The sequence below is a fragment of the Xenopus laevis genome, chromosome 1L (genome assembly GCF_017654675.1).
Source record: "Xenopus laevis strain J_2021 chromosome 1L, Xenopus_laevis_v10.1, whole genome shotgun sequence".
NCBI lineage: Eukaryota > Metazoa > Chordata > Amphibia > Anura > Pipidae > Xenopus > Xenopus laevis.
This window is the reverse complement of record NC_054371.1, coordinates 56,622,692-56,644,790: the sequence shown is the minus strand read 5'-3', so window position 1 is coordinate 56,644,790 and position 22,099 is coordinate 56,622,692. Positions and strand designations below refer to the sequence as shown.

The following is a 22,099-nucleotide window of genomic DNA, read 5'->3' as shown; positions in this document are numbered from 1 at the left end:
CAAGTGCAGCTAGTGGTGCTGTCCGACTTGCAGACAGATAAATGATCAGGATGCAGCAAAGCAAATGCATGATACAGACTTTTCAGCTTTAGAGGAGGATTCCGAACATAAAAAGGCCCCATAAACAGATAAACAATAACGTGAGTCCCTTATGTACACCAAATCCTGAGAATACAATACTTCTGGCAGAGGTAATTGTAAACTTTGCCCAGAATATGCCACTTAATGTTGCTGGATGGAACAAAAAGAGACATTAAGAGGACAATTTTCAGACAAGCCATTTGATCCACAACCAGATAAAAAAAATTTCAGAACATCAACCACTGCTAATTGCAATTATTCAAGGTTTTTATATTTGTTTTTTTCATATATATATATATAAGCATTTGAGTTTATTCGAGGTAGAAAAACCTCACAAACTCGACCTTTGAGAAATAACCCCCTGAAAGGAAAACTAAACCCACCGAACAATGTAGGTCTCTATAAAGATATATTACATAACAGCTTATATGTAAAACCCTGTTTCAAATAAATAAACCAGTTTTATTATTACAGAGAAAAAGGAGATCATTTTTAAAAATGTGGATTATTTGGATAAAATGGAGTCTATTCCGTAATTCAGAGCTTTCTGGATATCAGGTTTCCCGATAAGGGATCCTATACCTGTAGTATGTGCCATTGGGAAATCAGAAATAGAGGCAGCACACAGACCATCACGATATAGTGGTTCAAGGCAAGAGATGTAAAAGGGCAATATTTATTAAATATATATTCCAGTTTGTTAAGATTCTTTAATATGCCACTTAATATGATATAAACTATCTGTTGCTTAAGTATTCATTTTGGGGGTTAAGTTTTCCTTTAATGTATCTTGATTTTCCATCATAAATTCCTTGGTGTTCCTGGAATCTGTTTGCATTATATAGATACCACTGTCAAATTGAATTGCCCATCTGTTGATTAGTACATTTTATTTTATTACACACGTATTAAGAGTGCTCTGTTGTTTTATATACAGGTATATGATCTGTTATCCACAAACCCATTATCCAGAAAGTGCTGAATTACAGGAAGGCATCTCCCAAAGACTCCATTTTAATCAAAATTTTTAAAGGGATTTCTGTAATAATTAAACTGTACCTCCTACCTGATACAAACTAAGATATAATTAATCCTTGTTGGATGAAAACTACTCTGTTGGGTTTATTTAGTTTTTAAATTATTTATTAGTAGAAAGTATGCTGATCCAAATTATGGAAAGATAGGTCCCGTACCTGTATAGTAATGGTTTGGATTTCATAAACTGAGATTCAGTGGTTTCTTGGCTTGCCTTGTATACCAGCAAATACAATTCCCTATGAAAATACAGAAGACTTTTTTTTACTACAAAACTCGGCTTTTTATTCTGAAGACTGTATCCCTTTAACAATATGGATTTCTGCACTTGTACTTCTTAGGGTATCAGCATCTTGAATTCACAGCCTTGTTTTTGAGCTAGAGTTTTGGTCATTCAATCAGCCACAACTTGAGGCCACAATGGCTGGTACTCTCATAACAGCTTCGGTTTAAAGTCTCTATTACTGTACAACTGTCAGAAAAAGGAAAGAATGTAATTATTATGGGGCCTTATTTGAAAATTAAAGTGCAAATTTACGTTTGGGTTGTGTAGCTCATGAGTTAAACACCAATCAGGGTGTCTGAATCCTGCCGTTGGCGCATCTCTGGGCATAGGAAAAGAAAGGCTTGTTCCCTGAAAACCACATGTAAACAAAATAGAAAATTACATGAAGAAACCTTTACATTTCTTGCCTTCCTCGAGCCAAATTGCTCAAATTAGATGGCTGATATCCATCTAAATTCTGGAAAAAAGTGTGTTCTGCAGCTGTGCTACTAGAAAGAGCTATTTTAGGGCTCACTACAACCAGTGTTAATGGGTCATTAAACACATCTGCATGCGATTAAAAATAGTTCTGCAGCTTTCCTGTGCAGCTACAGCCATCAATACTATTATCAGGTAATATCAAATAGTAAGCTGCATTAAATGGGCCTACTGTGAGCATTACTAGGGAACAATGCTTGTGTGTGTGTGTGTGTGTGTGTGTGTGTGTGTGTGTGTGTGTGTGTGTGTGTGTGTGTGTGTGTGTGTGTGTGTGTGTGTGTGTGTGTGTGTGTGTGTGTGTGTGTGTGTGTGTGTGTGTGTGTGTGTGTGTGTGTGTGTGTGTGTGTGTGTGTGTGTGTGTGTGTGTGTGTGTGTGTGTGTGTGTATGAATTGGCAAACAAACCGCACTCCAGGACTTGTTGGTGAAATATATATAAACTGTTAAATGTTAATGTTATTTAATGAATCACATTGCAAACATGTTGTCCCAAGTCTAACCTCTGTACAGAAAGGTAAATTGTCTGAATTATGTAACACTGTGAAACCATTAACACACTCCTCTTTTCATTTCTGTCTTGCAGTCTGCTCTCAGTTTTCAAGAGGAGTCTTTGCTATATTTGGATTTTATGATAAGAAGTCTGTAAATACTATCACGTCGTTTTGTGGAACTCTTCACGTCTCCTTTATAACCCCAAGCTTTCCAACAGATGGTACCCACCCATTTGTTATTCAGATGAGGCCGGACCTCAAAGGAGCACTGCTCAGTCTGATTGAGTACTATCAATGGGACAAATTTGCATATCTTTATGACAGTGATAGAGGTGAGTTTTAAACCTGCTTTGACTTATTTAATGAATGAAAATATGCATGCTTGAGTTTTATAAACATCGAAAAACAACCATTATTTCATTTTTTATTTTTAAAACTAACAGCACTAGCCACATAGTCAATGAACGATGCTACTCTTCTCTCTTATGACCGATAGTATTTGCAGAATCGTTTTAGCTGCAAAATGTCACTTAAGCTAGTTTATATAAATGAATCTCAATCTGAAAGGTAGTAGTGCACCGGGAAATCTTATGCTTGAACACAATAGGAAATTGATATTATATTAAGAATATGATCAATCACACACAAAGGAATGTTTAAAGGTCATAGAATGTAATGCACCTTTCAAAGAAACTAATTTGATTTGGCAGATTTCAGCATGAAGCGCCAAATGTAAAACACCCAGCTTAATCCTCTTCTTAGTTTGCCCAGAAGATAGATTCTAAGGTCAAAATCAGTCTTTTTTACTCTCTTTTAAGGTTTTTAATAGCACGTGATTTTCTAGTAGACTTAAGGTATGAAGATCCAAATTACAGAAAGATCTGTTATCCGGAAAACCCCAGGTCCCGAGCATTTTGGATAACAGATCCCATACCTGTACTGCCTTGTTCAACATGAGTTCAGTGAATACCACTTACACCAAGCATTCTTTTTGCCTATTGTTTTTATTAAGAAACATCTCAAGACACTTGATGGTGCCCCACACTGCTGTATTCATTGCTCATTGTTTTATGAATATACAGTTAGGCTCATTGAAAAATGAATGTATGCTATATAAGGAATGTATTATACATTTTATGTATTATGATTTTAATGCAAGAAGTACCAATTGTCCTTGAAATTGTTAGTTTAATACCAGAATTTTGGTCAGAGAACATTATAAGAGAACAGCAGACACTAGCACCCCTATTATATTGCACAGTTACAGAAATGTGTAGTGGCATTCCCGAATATTATTCTATGACAGCAATAGGCAGAGAGATCCTTAGCACATTATTTTGTGACAGCAATAAAGGATAGTATTCCTAACTAGGGATGTAGCGAACGTCGGAAAAAAAGTTCGCAAACATATTCGCGAACTTGCGCAAAAATGCGAGCGGTTCGCGAACGGTTCGCGAACCCCATAGACTTCAATGGGAAGGCGAACTTTAACATCTAGAAAAGACATTTCTGGCCAGAAAAATGATTTTAAAGTTGTTTAAAGGGTGCAACGACCTGGACAGTGGCATGCCAGAGGGGGATCAAGGGCAAAAATGTATCTGAAAAATCTGCCTGTGTGTGCTTGGAAGAGATAGTGTAGGGGGAGAGCTGTTAGTGATTTCAGGGACAGATGATAGTAAGTTTGCTGGCTAGTAATCTGCTTGATACTGCTCTGTATTGGAGGGACAGAAGTCTGCAGGGATTTGAGGGACATTTTAGCTTAGGTAGCTTTGCTGGCTAGTAATCTACTGTTCTCTTTAAACAACTGCCATACGTTGACCTTGTAGGCATTGTTTGCCCAGTTTTTTTGGACGCAGCCACTGAAGCACAGTTGCCAGAAAAAATATGCCATATAAATGCTGAAAATAGTCATTTTTCGCCATACGTTGACCTTGTAGACATTGTTTGCCCAGTTTTTTTGGACGCAGCCACTGAAGCACAGTTGCCAGAAAAAATATGCCATATAAATGCTGAAAATAGTAATTTTTCGCCATACGTTGACCTTGTAGACATTGTTTGCCCAGTTTTTTTGGTTGCAGCCACTGAAGCACAGTTGCCAGAAAAAATATGCCACATAAATGCTGAAAATAGTCATTTTTTGCCATATACGTTGAGTCAACGTATGGCAAAAAATTACTATTTTCAGCATTTATATGGCATATTTTTTCTGGCCTCTGTGCTTCAGTGGCTGTGGCCAAAAAAACTGGGCAAACAATGCCTACAAGGTCAACGTCGTTGACCTTGTAGGCATTGTTTGCCCAGTTTTTTTGGCCACAGCCACTGAAGCACAGAGGCCAGAAAAAATATGCCATATAAATGCTGAAAATAGTCATTTTTTTGGTCGCAGCCACTGAAGCACAGTTGCCAGAAAAATTATGCCATATAAATGCTGAAAATATAAATTTTTTTGGTTGCAGCCACTGAAGCACAGAGGCCAGAAAAATTATGCCATATAAATGCAGAAAATATGCATTTTTTTGGTCGCAGCCACTGAAGCACAGTTGACAGAAAAATTATGCCATATAAATGCTGAAAATATAAATTTTTTTGGTTGCAGCCACTGAAGCACAGAGGCCAGAAAAATTATGCCATATAAATGCAGAAAATATGCATTTTTTTGGTCGCAGCCACTGAAGCACAGTTGCCAGAAAAATTATGCCATATAAATGCTGAAAATAGTAATTTTTTTGGTTGCAGCCACTGAAGCACAGAGGCCAGAAAATTATGCCATATAAATGCAGAAAATATGCATTTTTTTGGTCGCAGCCACTGAAGCACAGTTGACAGAAAAATTATGCCATATAAATGCTGAAAATATAAATTTTTTTGGTTGCAGCCACTGAAGCACAGAGGCCAGAAAAATTATGTCATATAAATGCAGAAAATAGGCATTTTTTTGGTCGCAGCCACTGAAGCACAGAGGCCAGAAAAAATTAAACCAGTAGGGTTTGCACCCTAGTTTGTAACGGTGGCGGAGGGAGGAGGAGGACGCTAAAGGACAGCTGTGTGTGGAGTCATGAGGCTTGAAGAGAAGGACAGCTGCATAGAAGTCAGAACAAGTCTTCCGGCGTGCAGTAACCCTCCGAGATCCACCCCTCATTCATTTTAATAAAGGTCAGGTAATCGACACTTTTGTGACCTAGGCGAGTTCTCTTCTCAGTTACAATCCCTCCTGCTGCACTGAAGGTCCTTTCTGAGAGCACACTTGAGGCTGGGCAAGACAAGAGGTTCATGGCAAATTGTGACAGCTCTGGCCACAGATCAAGCCTGCGCACCCAGTAGTCCAGGGGTTCATCGCTCCTCAGAGTGTCGATATCTGCAGTTAATGCCAGGTAGTCCGCTACCTGCCGGTCGAGGCGTTCTTTGAGGGTGGATCCAGAAGGGTTGTGGCGCTGCCTTGGACAGAAAAACATTTGCATGTCTGACGTTACAGACTGGCCAAAGGGCTTTGTCCTTGCAGGTGTGCTCGTGGCAGGATTACTGGCACCTCTGCCCCTGGAATGTTGATGAGTTCCTGAAGTGACATCACCCTTAAAAGCATTGTACAACATGTTTTGCAGGCTGGTTTGTAAATGCCGCATCTTTTCGGACTTGTGGTATGTTGGTAACATTTCTGACACTTTATGCTTGTACCGAGGGTCTAGTAGCGTTGCGACCCAGTACAGGTCCTTCTCCTTAAGCCTCTTGATACGGGGGTCCTTCAACAGGCATGACAGCATGAAAGACCCCATTCTCACAAGGTTGGATGCAGAGCTATCCATCTCCGCTTCCTCATTATCAAGGACTGCATCATCCACGGTCTCCTCCCCCCAGCCACGTACAAGACCAGGGGTCCCCAAAAGGTCACCACTAGCCCCCTGGGAAGCCTGCTCCTGTTGGTCCTCCTCCTCCTCCTCCACAAAGCCACCTTCCTCCTCTGACTCCACTTCTGGCACCTCTCCCTGCGTTGCAGCATGTGCCTGGGTTCGTTCTGGTGATTCCGACCAGAAATCGTGCGCTTCCAGCTCGTCACGCTGGTCTACAGCCTCATCTGTCACTCGTCGCACGGCACGCTCCAGGAATAAAGCGAAGGGTATTAGGTCGCTGATGGTGCCTTCGGTGCGACTGACCATATTTGTCACCTCTTCAAAAGGTCGCATGAGCCTGCAGGCATCGCGCATAAGCACCCAGTAACGGGGGAAAAAAATCCCCAGCTGTGCAGATCCAGTCCTACCACCCAGTTCAAAAAGGTACTCGTTGACGGCCCTTTGTTGTTGCAGCAGACGTTCCAACATAAGGAGCGTTGAATTCCAGCGAGTCTGGCTGTCAGAAATCAAACGCCTGACTGGCATGTTGTAGCGCTGCTGAATGTCAGCAAGGCGTGCCATGGCTGTGTAGGAACGTCTGAAATGGGCCGACACCTTTCTGGACTGGGTGAGAACGTCCTGGAATCCTGGGTACTTGGAGACAAAACGTTGGACTATTAAATTTAACACATGTGCCATGCAGGGCACATGTGTTAAATTGCCTAGTCTCAACGCTGCCAACAGATTGCTTCCATTGTCACACACCACTTTTCCGATCTGCAGTTGGTGTGGGGTCAGCCACCGATCGGCCTGTGACTGCAGAGATGACAGGAGTACAGATCCGGTATGGTTTTTGCTTTCCAGGCACGTCATCCCCAAGACAGCGTGACAACGGCGTACCTGGCACGTCGAATAGCCTAGGGGGAGCTGGGGGTGCACAGGTGTGGAGGAGGAGAAGGAGGACCCAGCAGCAGAGTAAGAAGAAGAAGAAGACGAGGTAGAGAGCGATGGAGGAGTAGAGGTGGTGGCAGAACCGCGTGCAATCCGTGGCGGTGACACCAACTCCACTGTTGTTGTTGAGCTACCCATTCCCTGCTTCCCAGCCATTACCAAGTTCACCCAGTGGGCAGTGTAGGTGACATACCTGCCCTGACCATGCTTGGAGGACCATGCGTCAGTAGTCATATGGACCTTTGGCCCAACACTAAGTGACAGAGATGCGGTAACTTGGCTCTGCACATGTTGGTACAGGTGTGGTATTCCCTTTTTAGAAAAAAAATTGCGGCTGGGTACCTTCCACTGCGGTGTCCCAATTGCTACAAATTTGCGGAAGGCCTCAGAGTCCACCAGCTGGTATGGTAAAAGCTGGCGGGCTAAGAGTGCAGACAAGCCAGCTGTCAGACGCCGGGCAAGGGGGTGACAGTCAGACATTGGCTTCTTACGCTCAAACATGGCCTTCACAGAAACTTGGCTGGTGGCAGATGACTGGGAATGGGAACAGGTGGTCAAGGTGGAAGGCGGAGTGGAGGGTGGTTCAGACGGGTCAAGGAGAGCAGAGGTAGAGCAGTAAGATGCTGGACCAGAAGGAGTGTGGCTTTTAGTTTGCCTGTTGCCTTTGAGGTGTTGCTCCCAAAGTGCTTTGTGCTTGCCGCTCATGTGCCTTCGCATAGAAGTTGTACCTATGTGGCTGTTGGGCTTACCAAGGCTCAGTTTCTGACTGCACTCATTGCAAATTACAATGCTTTTGTCAGAGGCACACACATTAAAAAAATCCCACACTGCTGACTTTTTGGAAGTGTGCGATCTGGCGGTAACAGTAGAAGTTGGCGGAGTTGGCGGTATTGGCGGCAATGGCGGGTGCGTTGGCCGGCTGAACACAGGTGCCGATACATGTTGTTGCCCTACTGATCCCTGCGGGCTGTCCTCCCTGCTTCTTCTAAGTCTTATTCTCCTACTGCCTCTCTGACTCTCCGTCTCTCCATCTGAACTACCCTCCTCTTGCTCTCTTCTACTAGGCACCCACAAAACATCAATCTCCTCATCATCATTCTCCTCAGATGCATCAATTTCTTCTGACACATCACAGAAGGAAGCAGCAGCGGGGACCTCCTCCTCATCACTCATTATGTCCATCTCTATCGTGTTCTCTGCCAGAATTAAATCTGGTGTAAGGTCCTCATCTCCTTCATCTTCTTCTGGCAATAATGGTTGCGCATTACTCAGTTCAAGAAACTCATGGGAAAATAACTCCTCTGACCCCAGTGAAGAAGGGGCACCGGTGGTGGAGGAAGTGTTACGTGGGGTGGCCATAGCAGTGGAGGATGAGGAGGATGTTGTGGTAAAGTTAGAAACGGTAGAGGATGGGGTGTGCTGTGTAAGCCAGTCAACTACCTCTTCAGCATTTTGGGAGTTCAGGGTCATTGGCTTTTTAAAACTGGGCAATTTGCTAGGGCCACAGGATTGCATAGCAGCACGGCCCCTAGCACGGCCTCTGCGTGGCGGCCTGCCTTTGCCTGGCATTATTTTTAAAAAAACAACAACAACAACAAAAACTCAGTTGGTTTTTCTGGAAACGATAATACACACAGCTAGATGGCGGGTTGAAGAAAACACTGTGCAAATAATGCCTACAAAGTCAACGTATACACTACTACAGCGGTGGATACGGATTACGTAAAATATATGAATGCTGCTTGAAAAAAAGTAACTCAAGTGGTTTTTCTAGAGACGATAATATTATCAATATTTAGACAAAATGTGAACAAGGTCACACAGCTCGATGGCGGGTTGAAGAAAACAGTGTGCAAATAATGCCTACAAGGTCAACGTATACACTACTACAGCGGTGGATACGGATTACGTAAAATATATGAATGCTGCTTGAAAAAAAGTAACTCAAGTGGTTTTTCTAGAGACGATAATATTATCAATATTTAGACAAAATGTGAACAAGCTCACACAGCTCGATGGCGGGTTGAAGAAAACACTGTGCAAATAATGCCTACAAGGTCAACGTATACACTACTACAGCGGTGGATACGGATTACGTAAAATATATGAATGCTGCTTGAAAAAAAGTAACTCAAGTGGTTTTTCTAGAGACGATAATATTATCAATATTTAGACAAAATGTGAACAAGCTCACACAGCTCGATGGCGGGTTGAAGAAAACAGTGTGCAAATAATGCCTACAAGGTCAACGTATACACTACTACAGCGGTGGATACGGATTACGTAAAATATATGAATGCTGCTTGAAAAAAAGTAACTCAAGTGGTTTTTCTAGAGACGATAATATTATCAATATTTAGACAAAATGTGAACAAGCTCACACAGCTCGATGGCGGGTTGAAGAAAACACTGTGCAAATAATGCCTACAAGGTCAACGTATACACTACTACAGCGGTGGATACGGATTACGTAAAATATATGAATGCTGCTTGAAAAAAAGTAACTCAAGTGGTTTTTCTAGAGACGATAATATTATCAATATTTAGACAAAATGTGAACAAGGTCACACAGCTCGATGGCGGGTTGAAGAAAACAGTGTGCAAATAATGCCTACAAGGTCAACGTATACACTACTACAGCGGTGGATACGGATTACGTAAAATATATTATGGCTGCTTGAAAAAAGTGACTCCGGTGTTTTTTCTGGAGACGGTAATATTATGGATATTTAGACAGAATGTGAACAAGGTCACACAGCTCGATGGCGGGTTGAAGAAAACAGTGTGCAAATAATGCCTACAAGGCCAACGTATACACTACTACAGCGGTGGATACGGATTACGTAAAATATATGAATGCTGCTTGAAAAAAGTGACTCCGGTGTTTTTTCTGGAGACGGTAATATTATGGATATTTAGACAGAATGTGAACAAGGTCACACAGCTCGATGGCGGGTTGAAGAAAACAGTGTGCAAATAATGCCTACAAGGCCAACGTATACACTACTACAGCGGTGGATACGGATTACGTAAAATATATGAATGCTGCTTGAAAAAAGTGACTCCGGTGTTTTTTCTGGAGACGGTAATATTATGGATATTTAGACAGAATGTGAACAAGGTCACACAGCTCGATGGCGGGTTGAAGAAAACAGTGTGCAAATAATGCCTACAAGGCCAACGTATACACTACTACAGCGGTGGATACGGATTACGTAAAATATATGAATGCTGCTTGAAAAAAGTGACTCCGGTGTTTTTTCTGGAGACGGTAATATTATGGATATTTAGACAGAATGGGAACAAGGTCACACAGCTCGATGGCGGGTTGAAGAAAACAGTATGCAAATAATGCCTACAAGGCCAACGTATACACTACTACAGCGGTGGATACGGATTACGTAAAATATATTATGGCTGCTTGAAAAAAGTGACTCCGGTGTTTTTTCTGGAGACGGTAATATTATGGATATTTAGACAGAATGTGAACAAGGTCACACAGCTCGATGGCGGGTTGAAGAAAACAGTGTGCAAATAATGCCTACAAGGCCAACGTATACACTACTACAGCGGTGGATACGGATTACGTAAAATATATGAATGCTGCTTGAAAAAAGTGACTCCGGTGTTTTTTCTGGAGACGGTAATATTATGGATATTTAGACAGAATGGGAACAAGGTCACACAGCTCGATGGCGGGTTGAAGAAAACAGTGTGCAAATAATGCCTACAAGGCCAACGTATACACTACTACAGCGGTGGATACGGATTACGTAAAATATATTATGGCTGCTTGAAAAAAGTGACTCCGGTGTTTTTTCTGGAGACGGTAATATTATGGATATTTAGACAGAATGTGAACAAGGTCACACAGCTCGATGGCGGGTTGAAGAAAACAGTGTGCAAATAATGCCTACAAGGCCAACGTATACACTACTACAGCGGTGGATACGGATTACGTAAAATATATGAATGCTGCTTGAAAAAAGTGACTCCGGTGTTTTTTCTGGAGACGGTAATATTATGGATATTTAGACAGAATGGGAACAAGGTCACACAGCTCGATGGCGGGTTGAAGAAAACAGTGTGCAAATAATGCCTACAAGGCCAACGTATACACTACTACAGCGGTGGATACGGATTACGTAAAATATATTATGGCTGCTTGAAAAAAGTGACTCCGGTGTTTTTTCTGGAGACGGTAATATTATGGATATTTAGACAGAATGTGAACAAGGTCACACAGCTCGATGGCGGGTTGAAGAAAACAGTGTGCAAATAATGCCTACAAGGCCAACGTATACACTACTACAGCGGTGGATACGGATTACGTAAAATATATTATGGCTGCTTGAAAAAAGTGACTCCGGTGTTTTTTCTGGAGACGGTAATATTATGCATATTTAGACAGAATGTGAACAAGGTCACACAGCTCGATGGCGGTTGAAGAAAACAGTGTGCAAATAATGCCTACAGGGCAAATAATGCCTAAAAGGTCAACTTATACACTACTACAGCGGTAGTAAAATAAAAAAAGTAAAATAAAAAAAAATGAATATTAAAAAAAAAAATTAAAGTTGGTGCTGCTGAACTACTAGGAGCAGCAGATTAGCACACCAGTCCCACTCCCCAACACTGCTAGACTAATAGCACTGGGCTCTTATAGTAGTAGTAGTAGTAGTAGTAGTAAAACAACAAAAAAATAAATAAAAGCAGTCCTTACAAGGACTACTGTTATTGCAGCAGTCAGCAGATGAGATCAGAAGCAGGACAGCTGCCCACTGCAGCTACATACAGAGCACTGCAGTAGAAGGTAGATTACTAGCCAGCAAAGCTACCTAAGCTTAAATGTCCCTCAAACCCCTGCAGACTTCTGTCCCTCCAATAACAGAGCAGTATCAAAACGATTACTAGCCAGCAAACTTTCAACTGTCCCTGAAATCACTAACAGGCAGCAGCTCTCTCCCTACACTATCTCTTCAGCACACACAGGCAGAGTGAAAAAACGCTGCAGGGCTTCGGTTTTTATAGGGAAGGGGAGTGGTCCAGGGGAGAGCTTCCTGATTGGCTGCCATGTACCTGCTGGTCTGGGGTGAGAGGGCAAAAAAAAGCGCCAACAATGGCGAACCCAAAATGGCGAACGTCGCGCGACGTTCGCGAACTTCCGCGAGCGCGAACACCCGATGTTCGCGCGAACAAGTTCGCCGGCGAACAGTTCGCGACATCTCTATTCCTAACACATTTTACAGTAAAAGCACTAGGTAACAGCATCCAAGGCATGTTATACAGTGAGACCATCCACAGCACAGGATCCAGTGAAGGCATTTAGAACTTGCATGCCCTGCAATGAAACCAATAAAATACTGCCACCCATGTAAAGAGTTCACTGAGAAAAATAATTTTAGGGCACCACTAAAAGATAGGAATAAATTATTTTCATAAACATATATTGATACTGATATTCATTAAGTGCCCCACAGCCACTAAAAATGCCCAGCAGGTCCTGTTTTTATTATATATATTTATGAAATGGAAAACTAGACTGGCTTTATAATAGATATTAGATAGGATGATATATCCTATACCTGTATCAGCTTCTGCTAACACAATGAATGAAAGCATTTTTTCTAACTTTACCAATGTGGTTGAAATTGAAAACTAAATATTCATCTTTATCCCAACATGCATATTGCTAGCCCTTGAAATACACCATATAAATGTGCCACTGAGTTATTAATGGTTATGGCATGCAATCAAGCCTCTCACGATTGCTACGTTTGGCATATCAGTGACACAGAATCGTGGCTGTCTATGAGAAAAATAAGCACAGAGAAGGCATTCAAGGAAAGCTGTGAGATAATGGGAAAGATTTCCTTTCCCAAATTGATCTAGACCAATGCAAAGTAAATGCCACCTTGAGAGCAAATATATGTATATTAGTGTTTGGAAGCCATTAATATGTATAATGTGTGTATTCATTGAATATATTTGCTTTATTCATTCAACACATATCCAGTTTGTGCATGCCTGTGTGGCCCCAAGTGAGTTACTCGCCTGCGACATATTCTCTGCATTCCAATTTATCTTTCAGTGCAACACCTTCTATAAGTTGTTTAAAAAAGAAAAAGTGATGGCACAAGGGAATATTCCCATAGTGTATCACCAATGGTATAGTTGCAAGGTTTCAAATCCCGTTACCACTATGTATAATATGTAATATGTATCAGGTAAAGGTCCAACTAAAATATCCAATATACCAATTATGGAGCGTTCCAACCCTATTACATTCCAAGCCCTTTAAGATAAACAGGCATAAATCATGTGAAGCTCATCCTGTGCAGCTGCCCCTGACCTTTCGCTTAAAATTCAACTTCGCAGTTCAGTAAGCATTTTATGTTAACAGGTCACTCACCGCTCCACATTTCTGGTGCATCACCCTGAACCCGCAGCTTGGGGAGACTTCATAGGGGAGACTTCATAGTGAACACGATTCCCTTACAGCACACACTCAACAGAACAGCAGACAGCAGTCTGATTAAAACATTTTTATTCACAAGTCAGAAATGCGTTGGAAGTTAGTAGCAGTCAGTGTCTTTTCCTTTGATATTTCTACTGCTTGTACTATTTTTGTTTTTACTATTTATACATCATTAAAAGCTTTAATGCACGATTGTATCTTCTATTATTTTCTCCCACATCTATTGAATGGGTTGCCATTGCTGAAATACTGAGGGATTAAATTGTATTTTGAAAAGTAAATATTAACATTGTGCCTGTGAGTAGTGATGGGTGAAACTCCCTTGAAAATTCGCTGGCATCAAAAAATATTTTGAACGCGCATGCAAAAAGTCTCTTGCGTCAAAACCGCAACACTATTTGGACTCCCATTGGCTTTAACGCCGGCATCAAAATTGATGCAAGCGACTTTTTGGACGCACGTCCAATTTTCAAGTTTTGCAAATTTTTCGCCATTTTGTGAATTCCGCTGGAAATTTGCATATTTTTCAGCGAAGCAAAACAGGAGAAATTCGCCCATCACTACCTGTGAGTATATAGGCGGGAGGGGTAGCACTGTGGTGGACTCTTACCTGATACATATTACTCACATCCCCTGCTAATTGGTAACGGGATTTGAAACCTTGCAACTATAGTATTGGTGATACACTATGGGAGATTTCCCTTGTGCTCTCTCTTTCTGTTTTTAAGCATTTTCTGGTTGGTGTGTATGAAGCTGAGTAGGGATGAGCGAATTTGACCCGTTTCGCCAAAAATTCGATACCGGTTAAATGTCGCCGACGCCCAAAAATGGTGTCTTTTTTTTGATGCACAACGCCATACAAGTCAATGGGCGACATTTTTTTGGCAAAACAAGGCGAAAAAATTTGCCCATCCCTAAAGCTGAGGATTCTACACTACTGAGAGCTGCCTCCACTTGGATTTGAGTTCAGTGCGAAACATATTTTCTTTTATTAGTGTTTCAACCTTCTATATGTTATTTACTTTCCACGTTTATTTACATGAATATGTTGCATTACGAATTGAATGTAGAACCAGGAAGAATTTTTTAGAGCAAAGAAAATGTTTTTTACCATCTTAAGAAACCTAGCCACTTCTAGTTTTTTCATGTGATCATAATGAACAAATAATATTATTTGTAATGTTGTACACTATGGGGGTTATTTATAAAAATCCGGATTTATCTCGTTATGTTCTGAAATATACTCCGACCAAATCTGCACTGGTTATTTCCCCTTATTTATCAATACATTTTCCTGAAAAATTCCGGTGCGGGAAACAACTTGAAAAAATTGCAAAAATTCTAATTGCACAGATTTTTCAGATTTTCTGCCCAAAAAAATCAAATTTTTTCGGATTTTTGCCCAAAAACCATGAACTCTTCGGATTGTTGCACGAAACCCAGAGCAGATCAAGATATCTTCCGGACTTCTCCCATTGACTTATATACAACCTCGGCAGGTTTGAGATGCCAGATTTGCGGATTCTGACTTTTTCCATCCTTGAGGTATAATAAATCCTGAGAAATTCCATAAAATTTTGCATCCAGACTGACCTGTGCAAGGCGTTTTTAAAAATGTTCACACAAGTTTACAATGTGTGCACAAAATAATTTTTGTGCACATACAGTAGCTGATGAGGAATTAGAGGGAACATTGCTTGCACCCTTCCCATCCTCATTGTTTTACTCTCCCTGCCACCTACTTGCTTTTCCCACCTTTCTTGTTTTATACATTTGATGTGCCTCCCCCTCATTTTGAGTACTGTACCTATTTTAAAACGTAAGCTACATCCACAAAAGGGCTGCATCCATTTTTCTATTGGTACAGGTGTGCCAGGTGAAATCCTATGGTCCCCAGTTGGCATTAATCACACTCTTTCTCTTAGATCCCCCTCAGGAGGTGGGGGGATAGGGGTATGAGTAGTGCAATGTTCCCTATAAGCAGGAAACTCATATTTTGAGGATAGTGAACCCAATAAATTGTGGCTTGCATAGAAAGTGTTGTGTGAAAAGATATCATTTTTATACTTATTGAGACACACCCACATCTGTCAGCACACCTTTTGCTTGCAAATCATCATTTTTGCACACATAACCAAAATAAATTAGAGGGAACACTGGAGTAGACCCTTTATATTGAAGATGTTTGGCTTGAGTCAGGAGGCCTCATTGAGAGATCAATATGGTAATATAGAACCCCATGAATGAGAATAAAACAGATGAGGGTTAGATCCTATGTGTAGTTTTAGAGCATAAAGTAGTAAGAATTAGTGAACTATTTAGTGAGCAGCTTTGAGCCCACTGAGGCGTGTGTGTGGGTTTGTATCCTAGGTGTGTAACCTACCCCCTGTACATATTTGTTGCAAGGAATAAAATGTTAAGTTGCAATGCACTTTGTCCTGATTTTGATTATTTCTTTTCATAGACTGGGGTCTGTTATTCGTTGAGTACATTTATTTTCCACAGATGAGAAAGTAACACTGAATTGTGTTCCTTCACAGGTTTGACAACTCTGCAAGCTGTGCTAGACGCAGCCGCTGAGAAGAAATGGCAAGTGACTGCCATCAACGTCGGAAACATCAATAATGACAGGAAAGATGAGACTTACCGTTCCCTTTTTCAGGACCTAGAAATTAAAAAGGAAAGGAGAGTGATTCTGGACTGCGAGCGGGACAAAGTCAACGACATCGTAGATCAGGTTTGTCATATTGAGATTAACCACTGTGCAGACAGCTGCCAGCACAATGGGGTGCATGTATCAAAGGCGGAGATTCCATTGAAACACTAATGATATTTATCAAAGATTACAATGGAAAGAGATGCACTAATCTGATTCCAAACAGGATTACACATTTGCTGTATGATATTACACAGGTGCAGGTTATTTTAAATTACCTAGCAATGCAGTACAGTGTATATACTTGATAATATCTAAGCTTCTGTTTAGCAACACTGATGTTTGGCCAGAAAGTAGGAAAGTAAATATGCCAATATTTTTATTTTGCAAGGCTTTTGATTTTGCTCATTTTATTTTTAATTTTTTGAGGGAGAAGGCATATTTTGGAAGCTCACATTTGGCTTCTGCTTGGGTTTTTGAAAGTATAAATTTTGTTTGCAAGATTTAGGTTGCATTGTGCTTGCTATCTGATGATCGTCTGGAGAATAATTTTTTATTTGCGCAGACAATAACCCCCCCATCTTTGAACATTGGTTCAAAAATTCACTAAAGGGCCAATATTTGCCAGTGAACGGTCTGCCACACTTCACGCCAGTTCACCAGTACGCTGACGAAGTTTTGTTACCGTTAATTCATTAGTGTGAGCATTTCTTAGCGATTCAATTCTGCCGAGCGAAACTTCTTTAGTACTAAGACATAAAATTGAGTGAGATATAGACACCAATACACGATAATGCAAATTTATATAAGAACAGATGGGCTATGGTGTACACCAACAAATGAATATATATGTGCAACAGAATTGGGACTTCACCCCCTGCCCATGTAGTTCAAATATACTCGATTAGAATAGATTACACCTGAGCATGTAATAAAATAAAAGGCAATATTTATTCAACACTATGCCATTCTATGCATAGTGTTGAATAAATATTGCCTTTTATTTTATTACATGCTCAGGTTTAATCTATTCTTATCGAGTAATTTTGAACTACATGGGCAGGGGGTGAAGTGCCAATTCTGTTGCGCATATAACTTCATTAGTACTCTTACACTTAGATCAATTTGAATAGGGCAGGTACATATAGGTCATATAGATGTCTTTATTGGAAATGTTGGTGCAAATGCTTGAAGTGGCCACTTATTATTAAAAATGTCCAAGGAAGCTAAATAAAGACAAAAGAGATCCTCTAGAGTCCACTCTAAAACAAATGTGGCATGACCCTCAAATGGTTGGAAACAAAATTTAACACAAAAATCTTTAATAGTTAGAACTTGGAAGGCAAGCCCAATTTAAAATATGAAAAAACGCCAGTGTGGTGGCACACATGCAGATTCAGGGGAGATTAGTCCATGTAATATCACACTTTCAATCACTCATGTAAGCAAGTGAGTGATCTGCACTGAATTTGTATCATTAGTAGTGTGGCAAAAATTAAATTGACTAAGTAATCCAGGCCTAAGGTCTTCCCACCAGTTGGCCATTGACACATCAGTGATATTATTATTAAATCATTAAATACTTGTTTTTTATATATATATATATATATATATATATATATATATATGAGTGCTTGACTAAACTGAAATACATTTAGGTCCTGTCTAATATAATGGCACTGCAATGTAAGTACTTGAGAAGGGAGCAGGCATGCATTGTCCTTGTTTGTCAGTTTGTGTGCAGTGGCCTTCTTGGGAAGTTCTCAATATCTCTCTTTAAAGGCTAAACAAGAATATGACTTGAAATGTGTTTCATATAGTAAAGTTTCTGAACAAGCCTGAGAAACACTATAACTGTAATAATTCAGCTCCCCAATGTCTAATATTGTAATAGGCCATATTTTGAATGAATGTGATTATATATGGTTTAATGTCATTTTTATATATTCTATTTGTGTAGGGCACTGATAGATAAGTTGCCCTTTATGTTTACAGAAGGTGGGACAAGAATGGTGCCTAGGACAAGGAGGCCTAATAGGGCAGTGTGAGTTATTTTATAAATCACTATACTAAAGGAGTGATAGATAGGAGTAGGGTAGCTAGTGAGCAGTCTGAGCTCCACCAAGGAGGTTATTAAGGATGAGTCCTGAGTGCACATACCCAAGAGGAGGGACCAAGTGTACAGACCTAGGGGTAGATGCTGTCCCACCCAGGTTCCACTTGGGAGACCTCAAAGCTTGGGGTGACTATCCTTGTTCTGGTCATTGACCACTGATGGGCAAACTGCTCCTGATACATGCTGTGTGAGTATATATATTGAGTATTGTGCTACCTCATCTGTATTGTCCAAGTAATCTGGACATTTACCTGACAATAACAAAATTTATTGTAATTTTTACAAACCACTGGCACTCATTTATTGAACTCTACCAGAGCAGTAAAGATCAGCAACACTCTGTCTCTAACATATATGAGGGTCCATTCTTGCAGATTTAGATGCAGAGTCCCATGATTTAGTTTCTAGCAATGTGATCTTAAGTTACTGATTGCCTTAAATTTGCTTTATCAGACATAACAAGATGGAATGATCAAGGAGACTGAGACACAATCAGTAAACTTGAGTAATGTCCAAGATATATTTAAGTAGCTGAATTATTGAACACAAATAAATATTAAGCTTGGTTGTTCTTCCTTACTTTTGCACTCTAATTTCATAAGTGTTTTTTTTTTGGTATGGTCTTTCCTGCAGTTGTATGAAAAGAAAACAGAACATTTGCATATGATGTGTATTTACTTTCAAGTAACTACCAAAAGCAGCATTTTAATTTCAAAATGAATGAATTGAATTTATTTAGCATCAACCGATACAATCAATCACTTTCCACCATTTCTTAATTTATAGGTTATCACAATAGGAAAGCATGTTAAAGGATATCATTATATCATAGCGAATCTGGTAAGTATAATATATTTTTCAGTTGTTTATTTAGCATATCCGATGCCATTTTTCTATAAAAGATGGTCCTGTTTAATGGTTCATGAAATAGACAATGGGGGGCGATGTAGTTTAATGTGTACATAGATGAGTAGGAGCTGCCGTACTACAGCTGAAACCAGCCTAAAAAAAACATTATTACCGAAGTTGAAATCGATGTGTAAGAAGAATATTCAGGTTGATGTATAAAATGAAAAGGAAAGTAGTAATCTATAAATATTTGTAATGCGTAATTTTTGTTTTATGCAATGAAACGTAAAATTTCCTCTTTAATATATGCATTACAACTCAGCAGTATTTATACTTTGTCTATTAGGCATGGAACAATTATCCTTTAATATCTTAGGAAATCTGAGTAGGTGGGGGGGGGTTCAGTGCAAAAAAAGAATCAGGAGAATATATGCTATTTTCACACTTGTGATGCTTGCACAATAAAAAAACTTGGGACAGGAATATATCACAGCAGTGACTTATGCCATAATTAAATGGTAAGATGTGATTTACTGTATAATGAAGACAGGTCTGCTGTACTACTATGTATTATTTTAAATGTTATTAAGCAGGTGAGCATGATTCTTTATTGGCATCTGATTCCGTTTTTGGATAGGACAACATATATTCTCATCGTTACTATCAAAAAACAAGGGGGTATTTGCAATTTACTTGGATCAGTCTGATAATATTCCAGGGGTGCTTTCAAAAATAGCTTCCAGGGTTAAAGCCTGCGCTACACAAGATTGCATGACCATCGCCAAGCTTACAAATTCATAGGATGTCCAAAAGAATCACTTTTATTAAGGGAAAATGTACTAGTAGAGGAACATCAAAAATGAATGTCTCATAAAAATTAATATTTTTACTCAGGGATTTACAGATGGAGATTTATCAAAAATTCAGTTTGGAGGGGCTAATGTTTCCGGATTTCAAATAGTGGACTATGACGATCCGTTAGTGGCAAAGTTTATCCATCGTTGGTCAACGTTAGAAGAAAAAGAATACCCCGGTGCCCACACTACCACAATTAAGGTAATCAGACAATGTTATGCTCTCAACTCACTTGTGTTATCTTTTATTTATGCTCATGTCTGTGACTATACTTTATGGTTTATGAGAAAACATTTAGGGGGTTATTTACTAAACCTTGATTTTTTTTCTGGTCAAGGTTTTTTGGGGGAAAAAACACGAATTTTTTGTGGAAATTTTTTATATATTTATTATACCCAAAAGCTGAAGTCTGAATCTAAAAATCTGCCATCTTAGACCTGCCAAGAAGTCAATGGCAGATGTTCCTTTTTACAATTTGAAGATATCGTGATCTGCGTTGGGTTTCATCCGATAATCAGAAAAAGTCGAGTTTTCACAGCTACAATTTGATAAAGTCATGACTTTATAAAGTCATGACCTCAACAGGTTTGAGTATTTTCACATTTTTAGCTGCTTTCGGGTTTATAAACCTCTAATTTTTTTTTTCTTAGAAAATCTTGTGTTTTCCCCTTTAAAAGCTCGACCTAAATTCAAGGTTTAATAAACGGGCCCCTCAGTATCGTTGTAAGTGCTCATTAGGAAATAAGAAATAACCATTTCTTAAAAAAACAATTAATTTCAACTAACTAACTTTCTCTACTGGCAGATTATGTTTTAAAATGCTAGATTTCAAGAACTTTAAATTTGGGAATTCCTGATGTTTAAGATTAGATATAAAACTGTAATCTTAAGTATATTGATTAAATAGCAATCTCTAAAATATGATGAAATATCAGACCAGAAATTATTTACCAGAACCTAATGCATCTGGGTTTATATAGCAGCATGTAACCTGCTCCCAAATCAGGCAAAATTTGTTCCAAAGTTTTTACCAGATTTGAGATTGAGTTACGCCATAATTCCCCCCACCAACACAATTCCCACCAGGATCCCTATAGAAAATTTTAACATAGCTCCATGAATTCCAGGAAAACCTTATCCAGAAGAGTCAAGGTCTACACTTGTTCCTGGATCTGAACCTATGGCCACTATGCCTATATGTTTGTATACATGTAGTGTATTCTATAAAATGCTGATGAGTTAACCTGCTACAAGTTTCACAAGTCTTTTCGTATTTACACAATTAGTAGTTGTTTTTCTTATTCAGAGAGTTCTCAGAATGATTTGTTACAATTTATTGGCTCAATAGTATTGTCTGTACTTGACCTTTAGCAATGGATTTCATGTCTTGAAATTGGCAAATATCTGATTATCAGTGTAAAATCATCGGGTGGCCTTAATTTGATTGATTTGTTTCCCTACTATAATGGCCATGTTTTCTGTTGTTCATGATCTTTTAATATATGAGTGATTATCTAAACTGTTTAGCAATACATTTAGGTCCTGTCTAATACAATGGCACTGCATTGTAAGTGCTTGAGAAGGAAGCAGGCATGCATTGTCCTTGTTTGTCTGTGTGCAGCGGATTTCTTGGCAAGTTCTCAATATCTCTCTTTAAAGGCTAAACAAGAATATGACTTGAAATGTGTTTCATATAGTAAAGTTTCTTTACAAGCCTGAGAAACACTATAACAGTAATAATCCATGCCTTTAATTCAGCTCCCCAACTTCTAATATCGTTAGGCCATCTTTTGAATGACAGTGACACTCAACATACTCGGTGATGGCCTGAAAAAAACAATGACTGAGATGCTAAAATGAAAGCTTCTTTAATTGTCAGCAAGAGCACAAGTTGAAATTCTATTGGCATCAGTATTGTCCTTGCATTTGCTTCAAAATGTTTTAAAATTTTAAAAAAAAGTTAAAAAAAAAATGTGTTTATGTCCCGGTACTGCTGAATAGT

General features: G+C 39.5%; 1 protein-coding gene across 5 annotated transcripts in view; it reads left to right on the top strand.

The window, feature by feature from the left end:
- LOC108699208 (glutamate receptor 2) overlaps window positions 1-22,099 on the top strand; it is a 102,340-nt gene that overhangs the window by 45,372 nt on the left and 34,869 nt on the right. For all 5 annotated transcript variants that reach the window (XM_018231155.2, XM_018231138.2, XM_018231173.2 and 2 more), the window contains exons 3-6: window positions 2,461-2,700; window positions 16,162-16,358; window positions 19,180-19,233; window positions 20,137-20,298. In XM_018231155.2, coding sequence (XP_018086644.1) covers window positions 2,461-2,700; window positions 16,162-16,358; window positions 19,180-19,233; window positions 20,137-20,298 — 653 coding nt within the window. The remainder of the gene's footprint in view (window positions 1-2,460; window positions 2,701-16,161; window positions 16,359-19,179; window positions 19,234-20,136; window positions 20,299-22,099) is intronic.